General features: G+C 38.2%; 1 protein-coding gene across 7 annotated transcripts in view; it reads right to left on the reverse strand.

The window, feature by feature from the left end:
• The window catches only part of AFG1L (AFG1 like ATPase), a 202,560-nt gene that overhangs the window by 182,083 nt on the left and 810 nt on the right, over positions 1-19,667 (reverse strand). For 2 of the 7 annotated variants that reach the window (XM_074368543.1, XM_010965389.3), the window contains exon 1: positions 4,937-5,287. In XM_074368543.1, coding sequence (XP_074224644.1) covers positions 4,937-5,072 — 136 coding nt within the window. In that variant the 5' untranslated portion in view covers positions 5,073-5,287. Of the gene's footprint in view, positions 1-4,936; positions 5,289-14,215; positions 14,321-16,217; positions 18,863-19,667 lie in introns of those variants that run through there. The other 5 variants (XM_074368542.1, XM_045524677.2, XM_074368540.1 and 2 more) reach the window with 4 other exon arrangements.

Genomic DNA, 19,667 nt, shown 5'->3' on the forward strand with positions numbered 1-19,667 from the left:
TATTTGTTATGCTCATTTATTTTAAATTTTATATTCACACACATATATAAATGAGAATTTAATGGAATCTATCAGAATTACATTTAAGATATAAATTGCATTATGAAGCTTTGAAGGAACTAGTCTAAAAAGTACTCGTTAAGGCCTTAAGAACTTGAAAACTGGCACATCTGGTTAAGAATATGGATAGATAATGTGTTGTAAAGGTATCTTCTAGGATGAGCTGAATGGAGAGAAGAAATAAAAAGGGACAAACAGGACAGTGAAACATTATAAAAAAGATTCTGGAGATTAAAGTATTCAGGTACCTCCAGGAGGGTATGTATAGAAATGGGACCTCAATGAGAACCTTAGGCAAGGAAGAAAAGCATAGCAGGAAGAGCAGACATATTCAAAAGGCTCTTAAGAGAGAAATTAGAACAAATCTCAGTCACAGTTCAGAGAAAAATGTGAGTGGCCTGGGAAAACAGTATTAGGTATATTCAAGCTGAGGCTAATGACCTTCTGTCATAATTTATAGAGCATATTATTGTACTAGGCCCAAAGCTGAACTACCAGTTTCTAAACTCTTCACATCTATTATTTCTGTGATACTTTCTGTGAAAAGACAAATCCAAAATAGTTATACCCATTTGAATATTCTTCATTTACTTAAACAAAGAGAACAAAGCTCTTGAGGAATAAAGCAGTGCTAATCCACAAGTGATCAATAATCCAGTTCTGGTCCTCTAAAGTTCCTTTCTGTGGTTCTACTCTTGAGACCCACCCTATTTCATCTGCCCCACCCTACACCCCAGAACTACATCTGGGCACTAGCTATGCCTATGCAATAAGCTGTGCTGTGCTTAAAAAAAAAAATTAATTGGAAGACAGAAACCATCATCATGAAGTTAATCACTCTCAGAAGCAGGCAGGAACATTCTTTTCTAATATAATAATAAATGTTAGTGGAAACCCAAGAAACATGAAGTTTCACACAGGGTATTCATCAAATTGGGTAATAAAAGTCCAAAGCCCATTTTCTTAACCACTACTCTATACAACCAATAAATAATACCAATTCATTTGGCTGAAGTGGGTAGTTATAGTCACATTAACACCTAATCAAGATCTCCAATGTACATGAGCTAAAGGTAAATATAAATCATCAGTTAACAGAGAGATCTAAAAATGTAACACTGAGATACAGAAGGACATTATAATAATAAGAAATCACAAGATGTGACTCTCATATTACCTTGCCTCTATGAAATAAACTTAATTTCTAAGGCTAGCTTAAATAAAACAGAAACTCATATGTGCTCATTTTAAATTTTAGAAAACTTAGAAACCTTCTTTTAGCTTGTCTCCTAGTTCTCCTATGACCTCTCTAACTGTTCTCTGACAAGGTCATGTCCTGCTCATAAAATACCAGTCTTCCTCAAGGACTTATTCCCAGCCTTTTCTCCTTTTCACTCTACAAGTATTCCGAGGCTAGTTCTTCCATTCTCATGGCTCTCAACACCTCATGTTTCCTCTCTTAGACTCAGATCCCTATTTCCTACAACTAATTAGACTTATTTACCTAGAATTGTCATTAACACCTCAAATTTAACACATTCAAAATGGACTCACCCCATAAAATGCCTCTAACTTCACTTTTTGTTTTTGATTCCTTTAATAGAGGGAATGTGATCCCATTAAATTACCCAAAGTAGGAAACCTAAATTGACCTTAACCCCTCTCTTTCCTTGTCTCCCCCAGAGCCCTGTCAGTTTTACCAAAGCAGAGTCTCTGAATTCCCTCTCTTGCTGCCCTGCTCTCCATCTTTAACACAGCAGTAATTCAGGCCCAATCCTTCCCCAAACTGCAACTTCCTCCTAAGTAATCACCAAGCTTCCAATATACCCCCATGCAGGCATTCCAGATCTGATTTTCAGGCGGCCACAAGGATGATCATGCTAAAATGGATCTGATCATTTCTCTTCTTAAGAAACCTCCAACAGCATCCCTCCAAGCCATCTTCACATACTATACAGGACTATTCTAACCAGAAACCAGCCCACCTTCCAAGCTTCATCACTAGCTGCTCTCCCTGGAGGACCATACACCAGTAAGGTCCAGGTGCAGCTCACTTCTACACTTATGCTAAAAAGCCCTCCTCTCTCCAAGCAGAGCTGCCTTCTCCTCTGTAGTCCCACAACACTTCAGACAGGCCTAGATGATGTTATTAATGTTCATTGTCACGGTAAGGACTTAGTAGAACATAGTGGTTAACTATGTGCTTCTGGAGCAAAAATGCCTGGGTTCAAATTCCATTTGAGTGGCCATGCCTCTCATATTTGTTCATCTACAAAACAGGTAACAGTAACTTTATAGAGTTTTTATGAAGATGAAATTATGAGAGAAACTGCTAGCGGACTGCCTGAACATAGAAAGGGCTCCAAAAACGTTACGTATTGCTACTTCATCTCCCTTCCAAGACTGCCAGCTTTTCAAGGGCTGGAACCAATCTCATTCACTTCCCCCAACACACCCTTAATACAAGGCTTTAACTAAATCAGCAATTTTGAGGCATTTTCAACCCACATCACAGCCACTCTAATTTCTAATAAAATGCTTCCTCGTAACTACCTGGAGGTTGAATAACTGTTACATTAAATGAAGATACACTTAGACCTAAAGGAAAACAAGCAACGAAATCAAAATTGAGCATATATACTTAAATTACGTAAGATACCAAATTTCACTATCAACTGTTTAATAACCTAACAAAAATACAGACATCCCAAAATGGAATTTCTAAGTTGTATTTCCCAAGGAATTTAAAGTTAGGCAATCGGGTAGGTGATTTGAATGAACAGCATTTTAGGACCCCTGAAGTTTTCAGTTTCAGTTTTCAAAATGTTTTGGAGCCAGGGCTGGCATTAAAGCTTAGATGAAACATAAAAACAAAGAACATGCTCTTCCTTACCCCTCATTCCTTTATCTATTTCCTTCTTTCATTTTACATTAAATCAATGTTTTCCTCACATTATAGTGTAGTAAACAGAAGACATGAAAAGGTGAAAAAATGGAGATAAAATATAAATGTAAAAACCCCAAAAAATCAAGAAATAGATAGAAAAGAAATTTTTAAATCAGACTCTAAATACTGAGTAACACTTCAACTTAAATTTTCCATTTATTTCAAGGAGGGGAGGGAGCAACTTTAGTTACAATCACATCGACCTCTGACCTAATTGCACAGTATCAAATGTCCACTTCCAAAACTGGCTAAATTTTGAGTATAGGAGGCAGTATGAGTACAGGTGAACAATATAAACCTTAGGATCAGATGTAAGTCCTAGGGTAGCCTTTACTTAAACCCACAAGTTCTGCCACTTAACTAGCCATACAACTTCTGCAACCTTGGAGTCATCATCCCTGAAATGAGGATAATGAGAATTAAACAAGATAATGTATGTAGAAAGCACTTAGCATACTGCATGACACAGAATAAACATTCAGTAAATCTCATGTTATCATGATGATGTTCCTTAAGCCTTAATTTTCATAAATTACGGTACATGCCTAGAATGTAATTCTGTTTTAACAATTTAAATCATGAAGCAGGTCTACACGAATTAATACGGAATGATCTCCAAGATACACTAAATGAAAAAAAAGGACCAGAACAGTGTGTATACGTTACCACCTCTATTTTCTTAATACAGACATTATAAACATGTATGTTTGTACATACACAGAATGTCTCTAAGAATACATAAGAAACAAGTATTAGAAGTTGCCTCTGGGAAGGAAAAGAGGTTCTGAGATAGGCATGGAAGAAAGTCAGTATTTTACCATATTCCTTATTGTACCTTTTGAATTTTGTGTCATTTGCTTGTATTGCCTAATCTAAACATTAAAAAATAGCTTATATTATGTTCCAAATTTCATGCTGCCAAAATGTTCCATTACTACAGTAGGCGGATTATGTTTAACTTTGGGGAAAAAAAAACCTAAGGTGATATAATCATAGTTCTAGTATTAATTTCAACTCTTTTGATGATAATAAAGACTGATAGGGTTTTAGCTAATTAGCCAATGAAAATCAATTTATTAAAATGTATAAAGGGGGGGGTGCCTGGATTTTCTTTTCAAAAAAAGAAAGAAAGCATTAAATAGGTGAATGAGGGAGACAATAAGAATAACATCATTCATTCGTTCAAAAAACCTATCTGCCCGAAAGGCGCCACTCTTATGAAATGCTGAGGAAACAATGACACCTGGTCCTTGCCTTAGAGCAGCCCGCAGTTTAATGGGAGCATATGAATACGGAGTAAAATTAGCACTTCTGTGGGCCTGGTTACTCAAAATATAGGTTAGTTTTCATGAACACATAACAATTTGAATGAATGAATGCATGAAGCAAGACCGGTGACAAAATACACCTCACTGAAGCCTCTAGTGACCTGAAAAGAACACAAAGAATCGCTCCCTTAATCTGAGAATGCTTGTACACATGCACTCCCAGAATCCGAGAGTCCCGCAGGGCCTGCAGGCTTCAGAGGCTGGGCTTTTAGACACAGTGCCGGGTCACCTGCATGGAGAACTTGGGAAAGCGCAGGTTGGAAGAGTCCCCAGACCCCAACCCCGTACTTGCATCCCTTCGAGGCAGGTACTCCGACCTAGGCTTACAAGATCTCAATTCTAACAGCCTAGAGGGAACAGACGCTAAGTCGACCTCAGACCCTCAAAATTTAAGTCACTCTGAGCCACCTCCCTCAATGCTCAGGGATCCTTCATGAGCAGGCAGTAAGAGAGGGTGAAACTCCTCTGGAGAAAAACGTCTCGAAAACGATAACCGTGAACCAGTAGGCAGTTAGGGGAGCTCGAGGAGGGAGGGTGACTGACCGGAGTCTCCCCCGGTCGTAGGCAGTCGGCTCGGCCTACTCAAGGCACAGTCACTGACCTTTACAAAGAGGGTTTCCGGGGAAGGGGGCCGAAGGGACGAGAGCAGCAGCCCAAGCCCGGCACCCACCACATCTCCCTCTCAGCCGGCTGTGCGCTAAGCGCAGGGTAACCAAGGGCGACCAGGAAGCCGCCATCTTGAGCCCCGTACAGGTGGAGGAAGAGAAAAACTTTACTGAGACCCAGAAGACAGACGGTAACACAAATTCCCCCGGTGCTCACGGAGGACTCTGCCCAAGAGTACGAAAGGAGCAGCGGAAGAAGGCGACTTCTAGTAGCGAGAGGGCGGGCTGGACTCCGACGCCCTTTGGTCCTTCCGGACGCTACCAGCCGGGACTACTACTCCCAGCATGCAGTGCGGAGGGACTGGGTCGAAGGCTCTGGGCAAGGAGTGGGGGAGGGGTGGTCCTCGCGGCTGCTGCAGAGGATCACAAAACAGTTTCAAGGAATTGGAAGGTGATTACAACTTGTAGTCAAGTAACCACTCCTCAGCCGCTTTGGTTAGCGAACCTGACCGAGATTCCGAAATCTAAATAAAATGTAGGTGATCCAATAGGCCCTCATATTTTAATGAAATGTTGATGTTGTGAAGGAAAAACCGGGCTGGTCTGACAAGGTAACTCATAAGTCTAGGAATGTGAAGGAGAGGCTGGGTTGGTCTAACAAGACAACTCACAAATCTAAGTATGGAATACTGATCTGAGTTCTGCTAGACTAACTTGTAAATCTAAGTTAATTAGTGTTGGTTTGCTGTTTATGTTTTTCGCTAGCCAGCTGGATTTTCAAAGATACATATCTGGCTTTGGAATGTTGGTTTGCTGCCTCCCCGCCTCCACTTTTGTGATGATGATGCTGCTAAAGCTGTTCCATGCCTATTGGCCGAATACCCCAAGCTTGTACTTTACCCTATAAAACCTCATGTGCACATCTTGAAGGTGGTCAGAGCTTCGGAGCAGAAGCCCCTCTGAGCCCGACGGCGTAATACATCTGAGTACTCCAACCCTCCGAGTGGTGCTTGTTTTTTGACTGGCCTGTCGTTTCCGTAACAATGTCACCTCCCTAAATGGTGGCCCCAATTTGCCTCCAGCATCCAACTTATCTTTGGCAGAGCACAGGTGCTCCTACCACTTTTGCTTTCCGTATTTGAATAGCATAAATTATTTTCCACGTGGCATACACTCAAATGTTTTGAAAGAATTTATGTGACATGGGAAAGCCAACAGCCCAAAATGGACCATGGGTGGAGTGAATGGCCAAGGGACAATGTATCCAAAGAGGAATTTGTAAGTGATCTGCCCTAATTTGATTAAACAAAAAATGTTGAGTCACTATGATAAGGGTATTGGGAATACAAACTGCTGTCCAAAAGAGGTAGGCAATCAAATTGGAGGGATGAAGAAAGCGATAACAGATTCTACTAGGTGTTGTGGAATCAATGAAAGAAGAGCATGTTGTGTGGGAAGTCCTGAAGGCCTTCTAGAAGCTTTACTGTTAACAGGAAATGAAGACATTCCAAGAACAGGGAATAGAGTGAGCTCAGGCAGGCAGACAAGAAGGTCTGGAATACAAGAAGGAGAATGCCAAGTTTCAGTTGTGTGAAAACTAAATTTTAAAAACTACACTAGAAAGAGTTCCAGGAAGTTAGGTCCTTGGGCCACAATAGAAGAAGAAACAGAAAAAAGAGAGCATAGCATGGTATAATAATTTGGAGGCTTCCCTACTAATTCTATCAAATCATTTATAGAAAAATTATTTTGATTGTATCTTCCAAAAAATGTCAACTCACACTTATTTTTTTTCTATCTTTAATTCCACTGTCTGACATGACAAACTATTCCTCCATGTTATAGTGAATTTTGTTTGTTTCATGTAATGTTTCTAATTTTTGCTACGACACTGTGTAAGACCTTTTGGAAAAAAATCAGACTATTTCTTCCTTGACTTACATAATTATCACACTCAAGACTTTCAGAGAGTGTCTAGGTATCAGTTTGTTTCCTCTGGGAAAACAACTGCTTGCTTTGGTCAATGAAATTACCTTTTATTAGAGATTTCAACAGCTTAATAATTATGGGAGTGAAATAAGCACTCATGGACAGTTTAATGCCAAATTGTCTGGAAGCTCTATAGGAAATTTTCATATGACTGTGCCAGTCTACAGAAATGTGGCAATAAATTTTGCTCTGTACAAGTATTAGGTAACTTGGAAATAACTTAGATTACATTTGTTGTATTCAAGAGAATTATTCATGACCAGAAGACTAATTAAGTAGCCATTGTAAACTATTTTATTAAAACATCAATCCCGTGCCCCTGCTGTTCCTGCAATTGCTAAAACAGAAAAGCAGAAATAACTCTAAAAGGAATTTTGAACATTATCAGAAAAATTAATAGAAGTAAATCAGAAAATAAAAAAGCATTATCTTTTCCTTACTAAAAAATCTTCCTGGAGAAGTGCCAAGTAGTTCTGACATCTAATCTCAAAGATAAAACTAGACCAAAAGTATCCATAGAAGGATAAATAAAATAATGAAGAAAATGGGAAAGAAACTGGTCAATAGAAAACATATAGTGAGTTCCTGGAACTCAGAAGTCCTTTTCCCACAACAAAGCTTTTGCATTTCCTGTGCCTTCTGCCTGGAATGCTCGCCTCCAAGATACCTATCTGTTCACTTCCTTGTGTCCTTACTTCCTTATGACTCCTGTCAGTTAAGGCCTTGCTTGAGTACCTAACTCCCTAACTTCCTCCTTCCCAGTTTTATGTTCTCCAACCACGTACAAAAATCACCATACTGACTTTACTAATTTATTTGTTTATCATCTGCTCTTCCTGCTCTTCCTAGAGTTTAAGCTCCATCTGGACAGGGATTAATGTTTGTTTTGTTCACTAGTGTATCCCAGGGCCTAGAATAGTGCCTGAGTTGGTAGACACTCAATAAATGTGTGTTAGATGACTGAATAAGTAATCTTATTACTATTGCCAAAAAACTGGCCTTTGTACCCCGATAGCCAAATTGAGAGTTGGAGGCAGGGTTTGGGTAGGATAGAAAAGAACAGCTTTATTGCTTTGCCAGGCAAAGGGAGTCAAAGCAGGCTAATGCCTTAAAGACTGTGAGCTCATCCTGGAGTTGGGGTTTTGAGGATTTATAGAAAAAACCAGATGGAACAGAAAAGGTGATAACAATCAGGGCATTTTACAAGGTATTACATTCTTTTCATCTGATAAGAACTTGGTGTTGTTATGGAGGAATTTAGGAGGGTCTGCCCATTTTCTTGAGGTTCAGGAGGAGGCTTTTCTTATGCAATTTCTGCACGTGCTCTCTCTGCCATCTTTCTTTTTAAAATAGAAATCATTTCTAACGTCCTCCAACTCCACGTGCAAATTTGTAATCTGGAGCTACCTTCAATTAATTTCTTTTCTTCATCCCTCATAATGCAGTCTTTCACGAGATACAAAATATGATTCAATCTATCATCATAATATGTCATAAATCCATCCAATACCATTGGTTCTTCCTCCTGTCTTTCTGAGGCTAATGCAGTCATCTCCTAACTGACTCTATCTCTTTCTCCTCTGATCCATCCAGCTATCAGATTTGTTTCCAAAAATGTGACATATCTGACCACATCCCGTCAGAGTCTCAACTTAGAATGCCTCCCTGCTATCTACAGAATGAAATACAATTTATTATGGACCTTTAGAAAATCAAAATCTGGCTTCTACCTACCTTACCATCTATCTCCTCATATTGGATGACTTAAATCCAATGATTTACCAAGTGTCTGATTTGTTTTCATGAAGCTCCATTTTTTTTTCAAAAAACTGGGAAACTGATTTCACTCTCCCACTCTCTATCCCTACCTATATTTCCTAAGTGTATTCTGATTTTTTTTTAATTAGGAAAAAAATTACAAAAACTAGTAATTGGATTTTAATATTTCCAGAGCAACTCCAAGAATGTTCCAGGTTTAATACTGCATATGTATTCAGAATTCATCATTACAAAAAACAAAAATAAAAAAACCCTCATGTGTATGGATATCCAGACATAAGAAAAATTATTTTTAAATCCCCATGGGACCTTACAGATCTTCTGATTTTAACCCAGCCATTTTGCATATTGAGAATCAATGATCCTGAGAGATAAATAAGTGACTCACCCAAGATAACACAGGCACTGCTCCTTCTTGAAGTTAACTGAATAGCGAGAGGGACTGAAACTTATCTCTTCAATGAGACAGTTCTTCAAATGGCCCTTAAATCAGATCTATATATAGACAAAAAGCACACCATGCTACATAGAATTTTGATTGCCACTCAGTGATGGTCATAACCAATCTAGTTTCGTTAGTTGGTTAGTTGGATTCGATGCAATGCTTCCAGGCAATCAGACTCACTGTTTTTCAGTTCTATAGACTGCTTATTCAGAGTAACTAAAATTGAACTAAAATGCAGCCAATCACCAAAACTCAAAGGGGCAATCACAAAACTAAACGAACTCTTTTGTTTACTAGTATTAGTACTTGCACCAGGTGACTACACTCAGAATCATCCATGAGTTGGCCTAGACTTCAGAGGAATCAGCTGGGTGTTTTGTTTTGTTTTGTTTTGTTTTGTTTTGTTTTGTTTTCAAATGGACATCTTGGGGAGATTACTTGGATAAGTAATTATCCAACTTTACTGATAACAGAGGAGTTCTCAATCCAGACTCTCTAGATGATAAAACTTGAGTACCTTTTAGTTATAGGACATATCTAGCTCAAGAATATTGTCTTCTGCCAAAACCAAGCCTGGAGAAAACTAAGGGACTAGATGAGGGAAGAGTCATGAGACCTCTAATGTCTATACACACCAATTGTAAGGGCCCAATTTTCCCAGCATGTATCTCACTTAGGCCAAGCAATTCTCATCAACTTCAAAGGGAGAGATGTGCATCCACAGATCTGAGTTTGCAGTATCCACAGCTTACTCAGCAGGAATACATACTATAATTTATGGTACCAGGCTTTATTTCTTTAGTCCAAATTAACTCAGCTGGATTTTGAAGCTTTTGTTCTTGAAGATAATCAACTGTCCTTTAAAATATCAAACTCACTTGGCTTTATTTCATATATTAATCCTGTTGACTACCTAGTTTAGGTTTATAAATTGAAATGCAAAATGTATATTATAGAGCTGCATGCTATACTATGTAGCTTTATAGTATTAAGTTATTAAAATTTATTCTGGAGGTGATTTTATGCATAGCAAAGAGAGAAGCAAGAGATAGTTTCCTGTGTTTACTGTTCAACAATTTTGAAAAAAATATAATTCTGTTTACAGGTACAGTTTTCAGCTTTAATTTGATACTTTAATACAAGGTAAATTATCTTTTAATGTAATTACTTTATATAATAATTATGATCTTGAAAGTCTGCAAAGTGATTAAAGGGCAATTTCTAAGAAATAGATTTCTAGATTTAAATTATGCAATTTTCCTGCTTATAGTTTTGGTGTTATCTAATTTATTATTATTATTATTACTACTATTATTAAATAGTTAAGAAATGGCAAGTATAGAGTTAGACGTTTATAAATATCTGAGACTTTAGGTCTAAAATGTTTTTAATCACAGATTCCAAAAGTTGACACAAGTATATCCCCATTATCTTTTTTTTTTTTTTTTAGCATTTATTAGTTTTGACTCAACTCTAGCAAGTTATACACATCAGCACCTGTGCCCATTTAGCAAATTTCGGTACAAATCACTCTGAATTGAATAGACATCTCTAAGAAGCATTACAATTGTTGCAATATTTTTAGAAACTGAAACAAGGAAATAAACAACCTCAGTAAAAAGTGATTTAAATAACAAATAACGTATCTTTATAAACAGCTTATCTCCTTGAGAACAAAGAATAAACAAGGAGACAAGGTTTTTTTCCTTCCACTATTAAAGCAGATCACAATATGAATGGGTGAAATGTCATGAATAATTGGAGAAAATCACAGAGTAATCTTCGACAAAAACATCTGATTTATTTAAATTGTCACTGTTTGTCTTATTAGAACCTTTATTTAACCTTGTTATCCACAATGCAGTATTCAAGCTGGTTTATCAAAAATATACTTTGGAACCAACCATATTTTGAAATTTTTGACCTTCTCAAATTCAAGCTATGGTAATGTAAACTTCATGTGGCAGCTTTTTACTTGGGACCTAATTAATTGCCATTGCCTTAGACTGAAATGCCTGTGAAAACCAATGTTTTGAATCTAAAATGACAGTAAAAAAATCAAAGCTTTGAAACATTCTGTCAATAGATTTAAGCTCAGGTCTCTGGTTCAGAGTTTCATCAGGCTTTCCACTACTAGATTCATTTAGTTACAGCATTGATTGAATAGCTTCTGTTCACAAACCTAGCCACATACCACTAGTCACTTCTAATCATAGCTTCAAGTCCTCATCCTGTGATTTTTCCAACCACATTCTTTCTTTCTGGATAAGGCCATTTCCTTATTGATGCCTTCACAGATTCTAGGCATTTCAGGGCATACCATGTGCCTGGCACTGTTTTAAATGCATTACAAATATTAACCACCCTGTGAGGGAGGTACTATTACTGTCCCCATTTTATACATGAAGAAATGGAGGCATAGTCAGACAAAGTAATTTTTCTAGGGTTACACAGCTACTAAGGATTTTACCTATTTCTTCTACCAAACCCTGTTTAAATAGAATTGGTTTGCTAGTAGTTTCATCTCCAAGTCACATTTATGTAAAATATAAATTTCTAGCCAAGAAATATTATAATATAAAAACATATCAGAATGATAGTATGTAAATCATGTTAGTATTGTGCATAATGGATAGAAGGGATTAGGGAAAGCAAGGCAGTATGGAGATCTCCAGTCTAACATTAACCAAGACTAGGCTATGGCAGTGGGCTGAAGGGTAGTTGAGAAAGAAGAGAAAAAAAGATGACTCACAGTTATAAGCCCAAGTGATTCAAAAAATAACATTTACAGCAAAAGGGATGTAAATATTGGGGGTAGTGCTTTAGAGTAAATGGGATCAGACTGACTTTTAGACATGCTGAATTTGAATCAGTCAACAGAGCAACAAACAGAAATAACATGGGGATGCCTGTGTGAGTGTGTGGTGTGATGGGTGGCCAACATTGTAGTGATATGCCCATACTCCAAGTTGAGGTAATTATACATTTGAGAGCATTAAACAGCTTAGTGGATCAAGCATTGGTCCAATAGGCCCAGTCAATCTCTCTACCAAAACCAACCCACAAGTTCTGGCCAAATGTACCTCTTATGAGGATGTGTTCCCAAATGAGTAGTTAGGGGAGCTTACTTTCTTTGCAAACGCTATTAGGAATCAAACCTGGTATGCCTAGGAGTGTATATCCTGGTGGCTAAGTCCTTTCACTAGAATTCTGACACTAATCCACAGAGATTTGCCAGGACTTTCACCTCCCAATAGGAGTTGTGGTGCTGTTTGCATCCGGACATCCTCCTCCAACCTGGCATCTCAGATTTCCAGTCTGGGCAGTCCTCAGTTGCTTAATGCAGTACCTTCTTTGGGGCAAACCAAAGAAATGGGAAAATATTTCTCAAGTCCATTCTCTTCTCCACATTCCCACTGTTACTATCTTAGTTCTGCCAGAGTGATCTTTCTAAACTAAAAATCAAGTCACTCCCATTCAGTGGTTTCCTTTAGAATGTCTTTAGATAATGTCCTGAACCATAAACATGGATTGTAATACCCTCTGGCCTTGTCCCTCTGGCCTTAGCCCTTGTCATTTTCCCCTTTCATTCCAGTAGTACTAAACTATGTGCAGTTCCCCAGCTGTGCTTTCCTCTGGGCCTCTGCATATGTTTATCTCTATCTCTGGAATGTGCCTCCCACACACAGGCATACCCAAATCACAGGCAATGTGCATGCCAAACACCAACTTAATGTCTCAGTTTTGTTTTTGCTTCCTTCTGGAATTCTTCACCTATTGCCCTCAAGACTGGGCTATGTGGCTCTCATCAGACTCTGCTGTCATGCCCCTATGACCAGACTGAAAGATCCTGGAAGCAAAAACCACGTTTACCACTTTTCCTCTTCTCTGTGCTCCCTCATCCTCCAGTACCTAGTATAGCACCTGGTTTATTGTAGCTGCTCAGTACATATTTGTCACATGGTCAGAAAGGTCTAAGAGTCCTAAGGGAGACATATCTGTTTAGCTAAGGACACCACATGATGGCTTTGGTTCTGGAATGACCCTCTCCCAGCCCCACCAGTTAATCAATATATATGGCATTCTTGAGATTCTCTAAATATTTGCTAGTTGGTGTGGTCTGGAGACCAGCAGCATTGGCATTTTCTGGAACTTGCTAGAAATGCAAAATCTCAGGCCTCATCCTAGAACTCCTGGATCAGAATCTGTAGTTTTGCAAAATCCCCAGGTGATCTGTATGCATATTAAATATGTTTGAGAAACACCGCTCTAGATAACACTGGTGGATATTTACTCAGAAAGTTTCAATCCATTTTCTTGGGAGAATACAAATGCCTGGTTCCCATTGTTCCTGCAGATGAGGACTTGTTTGTTTTCTCTCCGATTCAGATTTACACTACCTTCCCTGGCCCTACATGGTTGAAATCAGTCACTGCGTGATGTCAGGGGCCCTTCAATCTCAAAGGAATCCTGGGCCCTTTTTTTTTTTTCCCCCTTTCATAAGTCAACCACTTGACTAGGGACAGAAATTACTCATTGTCATGGCTGCTTTTGACTCCTCCAGACACCGGATCCAGTGTCATCTTTCAGAGGAGAGTTCCTCCTCACCCAGGAATGGGCCTTATATTCCTGATATCTGAGCAGTCCCCAGCCATTGGCTGTTGTGCCCAGCACTTGGTTGGAAGAAACCGTGGGAAATGTGGCCTCAGAGCAAATGCAGTAGTGAATTTCAGCACACAGTAGCTGAAGCCATAGGTTAATTATGTTTCCTGAGGCTGGAGATCTGAGAGGCGCATTCTCATGGCTACCACAAATGGTAAGAAGATATAGGGGAAAAGGCAACATTGATGGAGAATTGTAAAAAGCAAGGGAGGGGGTTTCTGATGTTGCTACAACCAGCTGAGCCCTGTCTGATTTACCCAAATAAAAGAGACACTAAATTACAAAAAAAAAAAAAAAGTAGAATTGTGTGTTTGCTGGAAGAGATACTTTGTGAAGGATCTCAGGGTCGGGTTTAAGAACCCTCATAGGCATGCCTAAAACACAACAGATGCCCACTAACCTGCCTTCTGAGAGCGAGCCACGATGCCAGCAGGCTTGTTTTGCTGACTGAGGCGTGCAAGCAGAACCTGGCTTGCTCCAAGTCTCATCTCCTCTTTAAATAAAACTGTGAACAAATATACAAAGAAAATCAGTGTGAAGATGTGTTCAGCTGAAGTATTAATCTCCCTGAGACTCCAAACTCTTAGATGGTCCGGGGAGCAATCATACATGGAGCCCTCACTGATGGTGGAAATAGAGAGAACTTTTTACCTTTGAGAGAAGGAGAGGGACTATCCAATGTGCTACTAGAATGGCTTAACATCATCTCCAAAGCCTCTGATTCTCCAACCCCAGCTGAGGGTCCAACGATTCAATTCAATTCTGACACTAATTACCTGGAGTTAGCATAGACCCCACAGGTTAAAGACTCAGTCCCACAAGGCTGCCCCGACTTTAGACACCAGCCTTAAATGGGGTGCTTAAGCGACCTACTCCTGCCCAGCAGGCTACAAATTTGGGGATTCTCATGAACCCTTCCCCCTCGGGTTTGATAATTTGACTCAGAACTCAGAAAAACACTTATGTTTCACAGTTTATTATAAAGGATTACAACTCAAGAATAGCCAAACGAAAGAGATGCACAGGGCAGAGTATGGGGGAGGGGCGCAAGGCTCTTTCTTGCCCTCTCCAGTCTGCCACACTCCCAGGAGCCAGGGGGCGGGGCTGGAAATTTTATTATGCTTTGTTTTACTGCACTTTGCAGATAATTGCTTTTTTTTTTTTTTTTTAACAAATTGAAGGTTTGTGGCAACTCTGTGGACCAAGTCTATCAGCACCATTTTTCCAATGGCATTTTTCTAGATTAAGGTGTGTATGTTGTTTTTCTACACATAATGCTATTGCACACTTAACAGATGACAATACAGTGTAAACATAACTTTTGTATGCATTGGGAGACCAAAAAATTTGGGAACTGGCTTTATTGAGCTATTTGCTTTACTGCGGTGGTCAGGAACTGAACCCACAATCTCTCTGAAGTATGCCTGTACAGGAATTTATCCTACAGGTATAATTTCGTATTTGGAATTAAGTGTGTGTAATGATGATATGTTCGAGGTTATTCACTGCAACACTGTGACAGTGAAAGGTTGAGATCAAAAAGGGGACGTAGTGGAGGAAAATTTTCTCCTCTACCCTTCTAGGTTGTTTTGGCTGGTCAAATGAAATTGATATAAGACAGAGTAACAGGAGAAAAGCAAATTTAATTTTGTATCTACATGAGTCCCATAAAAGCAGGAGACCAAAAAGCAAGCTTGGGCAGCTGAGGCTTGTATGTCTCAACTTAAGCTTAAGGAATGGGATGCAGGCTTAGGGCTTCAAAGGGGAAGGACAGTAATTCATAGGCCAATAAGAGGAGCAGATGTTCGGTAATTAGATGTTTCCCCTGTCGTAGAGAAAGGTGGCTGAGACAAAAGTTTTCTCTGGTAATAGCTCTCTCTGGGCCAGGCCCCCTATCTACATTTTTTTAGATAGTGAAGGGAGAGTTACAAGTTTTTCTTGAGTTTTGTGGCATCTTGATTGCCCTTAGCTCAAGACAATCCACATGCCAAAGTAGCATATTTTGGGGACACACAATTCTGCTCCCCTTCAGGGACAAGTTAAGTAAATTATGGTACATCATGTAATAAAATATTTTGCTGCTGTACAAATGTGGGTCTGTCCTCAAGATATCTTAAGTAAAATAAGGTGCAAAAGCATGTGTATCCTATGATGCCATTTGTGTTTTATATATAAGTAAACACACACTTTACATGCTGGAATATTTCAGGAAGGATACACAGATACATAGCAACTGGTCACAGCAGCTGTCAATAGAAAGGGGAACTAGGTGGCTGCAGATAGGTATTGGAGGCAGATTTTTCAATGGATACTCTTAAATGCATTGTGACTTTTAACCATGTAAATGCTCTATTTAAAATTAACAAACAAACCATAGTGTTTATAAATAATTTCCTCATTACCAGATTTGAAGATGCCCAAAACTTCAAAAGCTAGAAGTGGCCCAGATGTGCCTCCTGCTCTCAGGAGTTCTGAGGAGGACTCATGTTGTAAATAGTCTTAGGTGGTGAGGAAGGATACAGAGCTTCGTGGCTTTTACTTTTCTTTGTGGTGCATGAAGTGAGGCTACCTGCTGAGAGTAAAAAAGATGGGTGTGAAATATGAAAGAGGATAAAATAAGGGATTGCTTAGGTGTGTTGAAGGAGGAGTGATTCATTAATCAAGTTCACAAGAGACTAGTTGATAAGACAGAACCTCAATTTACAAATTTAAACTGAAAATCTAAACTGCTGCCACAAGGCAGCACCTCTTTTTGCCTATAAGAAAGTCCTCATAGGAAATAAAATACTATCAACTGACTGTGCAGTGCTCTCTAAATAAAGAGGAATGGATACTCTTAAAGACCAGAGCTATCAAGCTTTGATCATTTAATGCAGTACTCAAAGAACACAACCCTCAAGGTGCCCACAGTAACACAGGCACACTGACAAATTATTTTCTAGATTTGGGCCATTAGGAAAACATAAAATTGGTTATAGTTTTCTATCATCTTAGCTCATGGTTAGAATATGTTTATGTCCTCCCGTCCCCACCCCCAATTCAACTGCCCCCCTTTCTTGAGTTACCAGTGTTAACAGTCTGGTATAAATCCTTCCATACATATGCACATACAGAAGTACATATAATACACCAAAAGGATTTTGTTTACCCAAATGGGAACATGCTGCCACGGCACAGATTATTCTTTGATCCTCACTTACCAATATATCATGGATATTCCTTTTCTAATTCTAATAACTAAAAATAGGTATATTCCAATATTCCTAAGAAGTAAAAATAGAACTGTTTCATTTGCCCTATAATTATGTAATTTATGTATTACATATAAATTGCATAAAATATTACATAATTTCCCATAGTTAGAATATACTATAATTCAAGCATTCCCAATTCAGGCTGTTTCTAGGTTTTGCCACTATAAATAAAGCTGCAATAACTATCCCTGCTGTTATATCCTTAAGTATTGTGGTCTCCTGCAGCAAAAGTTGGATTTTGGGAACAGAGTGTGACAAATATTTTTAATTTTGTTAAACATGATCAAATTGCCTGTTTCCATACATTCTCCCTAACACTGTATGTTTCTGTTCTTTTTGCCAATATGAAAACAGTATTTCATATTTGCCTTAATGTACATTTATTTGATTAGGGAGGTTGAGCTTATTTTTCCACTTATTGTTCATTTGAGTTTCTTTTCCTTAGAGGCAGCATGAAATAGTGGTTAAGTTTATAAATTCTAGAGCTGGTTTTGCCATTTTATACTCGTTATTTCACCTTTGTGCCTCAGTTTCCCCATTTGTAAAATGAGGACAATAATGGTACCCACTCATAGGACTGTTATGAGAGTTTGATCATTATCTGAAAAACATGTAGAATAGTAACTATATTTTTTGCCCATTTTTCTATGGGATTGTCTTTTTCTTATCAATTTGTGGAAGTTCTTTTTATATCAGGAATATTAGGCTTTTACTATCTTAAGTATTACATGTATACTTTCCTTATTTTTTTTTAATTAAAGTGCCTTTTGTTATATAATTTTTATTTAAAAATTTATGTACTTAAATGACTATTTTTTTCTTTGTAGCTTGTTACCCATATTGCTTAGGAAGCATTTTTTTCTCAAGGTTATACAACTTTTATTCTAATCTTCCTCTAAACATGTTTACTTTTTACATTTAAATTCTGCCTAGAATTTTTTCCCCTGCATTAATGCAGGGGACTAGCTACACAGTTCCCCTATTCCCTGGACACTCAACTGTGTCGGCACCGTTTCCCCAATGAACCGAAATGCTCTTCTTGTTATATATCATGCTCTTTATTGGGGTCTGTTTCTGTTTTTGCCCTTTGCTTAATAGAGAGCCAAAAGCATATTCTTGTTTACAGTAGCTTTATAGTGAGTTTTAACATTTGGTAAAGAAAATCTCACTTTAATTTTTTTCACTTTCATAATCTTCTTGGTTATTTTCCAACAAATGAACTCTTAAAAAGTCTTGTCCAGTACTACCCACACATCCAAGGCAGAGAGGAGGGTAAAACCAACCACAGTGGGATTCTGATTGTATTTGCATTATTAATTTTAGAAGAAGTGATAATTTTCTGTTATCAAGTCCTCCTATCCAGGAACATGGAGTCTTTTTTTACTAAGATTTTGGTTTATGTCCTTTAACAAAATTTCATAATTTTGTTCCTATGGATCCTGTGCCTGCCTCCCTGTTTTTTGTTTTATTTGTTTCTTTGATTTTAGTTTTGGTTGCTGTTACGAATAGGCTACTTTTTTTCCATCGCCAGTCTAACTAGACATTGCCTAGACAGAGGAAAATGATAAATTAACTTCTTTACTTTCATTCATCCGCAAAGTTCTCTTATTAATTCTAGTAGCTTATTCATGGGTTTTTCCAGGAATACAATCATATCTCCTGAAAAGTAAATTTTTTTCCTGATGTTTCTCCCAGGAAACTCTTCTTCAGCTGCATGACTGTGCCGCTATCCTCTGTAGCTGATTCCCCACTGCAGGCAGTTGTGGCTGCTGCCAAAGGCTGCTCTGAGTGACCTGCAAGGAATGAGACAGATGCTTTCTATGAGAATATCCCATGATTGCCTTGTTCAGATGTCACAGATGACAACATAATACAGTGGTTCCTGGTCTCTTAGCTGCCATATATTTCAATTTAGAGTCATTTATACACATTTCTTGAGCTCACTACTGTAATCATACCAGCCAGGTTTCCATCTGGTGTCTAGCAACAGGACGCAAGCCCAGCAGTGAGTGCTGCCTGGGCATACTTATCCTAATATTACTCTTACTCTTTGAAAGAGAGATATTCCGAAAGGATTTCTCTGACCACCGTAACGAGCTTGTCTGGGTCACTATCACATTATCCAGTTTTTTTGTTTTGTTTTGTTTTTTTGAGGTTGTTCTTTTTTAAAATTTTTTTTTATTTTTCACATTATCCAGTTTTATTTTCTTTATAGCACCAATCATATTGACAGATACATTAATTATTGGTTTGTTTATTATCTGGCTCCTCAAGATATAGTATATACTAGATAATTAACCTGATGAGATCAGGGAATTTCAGTGTTTTCTTCAGCCTTTTATCTCTAGTATCTAGAGTTGAAAATACCTCCTAGACCTTCAATAAATGTTCGTTGAATGAATGCCGAGTTTTCTCGAAAATAATCTACATGTTAAAGTAATTTCTTTTTATTCCAACTCTTCTTAGTGCTATTAGGAATGGTTGCTAATGATCCAGATAATTTTTCAGCTTAGACAGATCAGATTTAAAGTGAATGGAGTTCATGATACTCAACATACAATAAAACTCAGAAAATATGGGACTATCTAGTGAGATAAC

Source organism: Camelus bactrianus, chromosome 8 (assembly GCF_048773025.1).
Source record: "Camelus bactrianus isolate YW-2024 breed Bactrian camel chromosome 8, ASM4877302v1, whole genome shotgun sequence".
Taxonomy (NCBI): Eukaryota; Metazoa; Chordata; class Mammalia; order Artiodactyla; family Camelidae; genus Camelus; species Camelus bactrianus.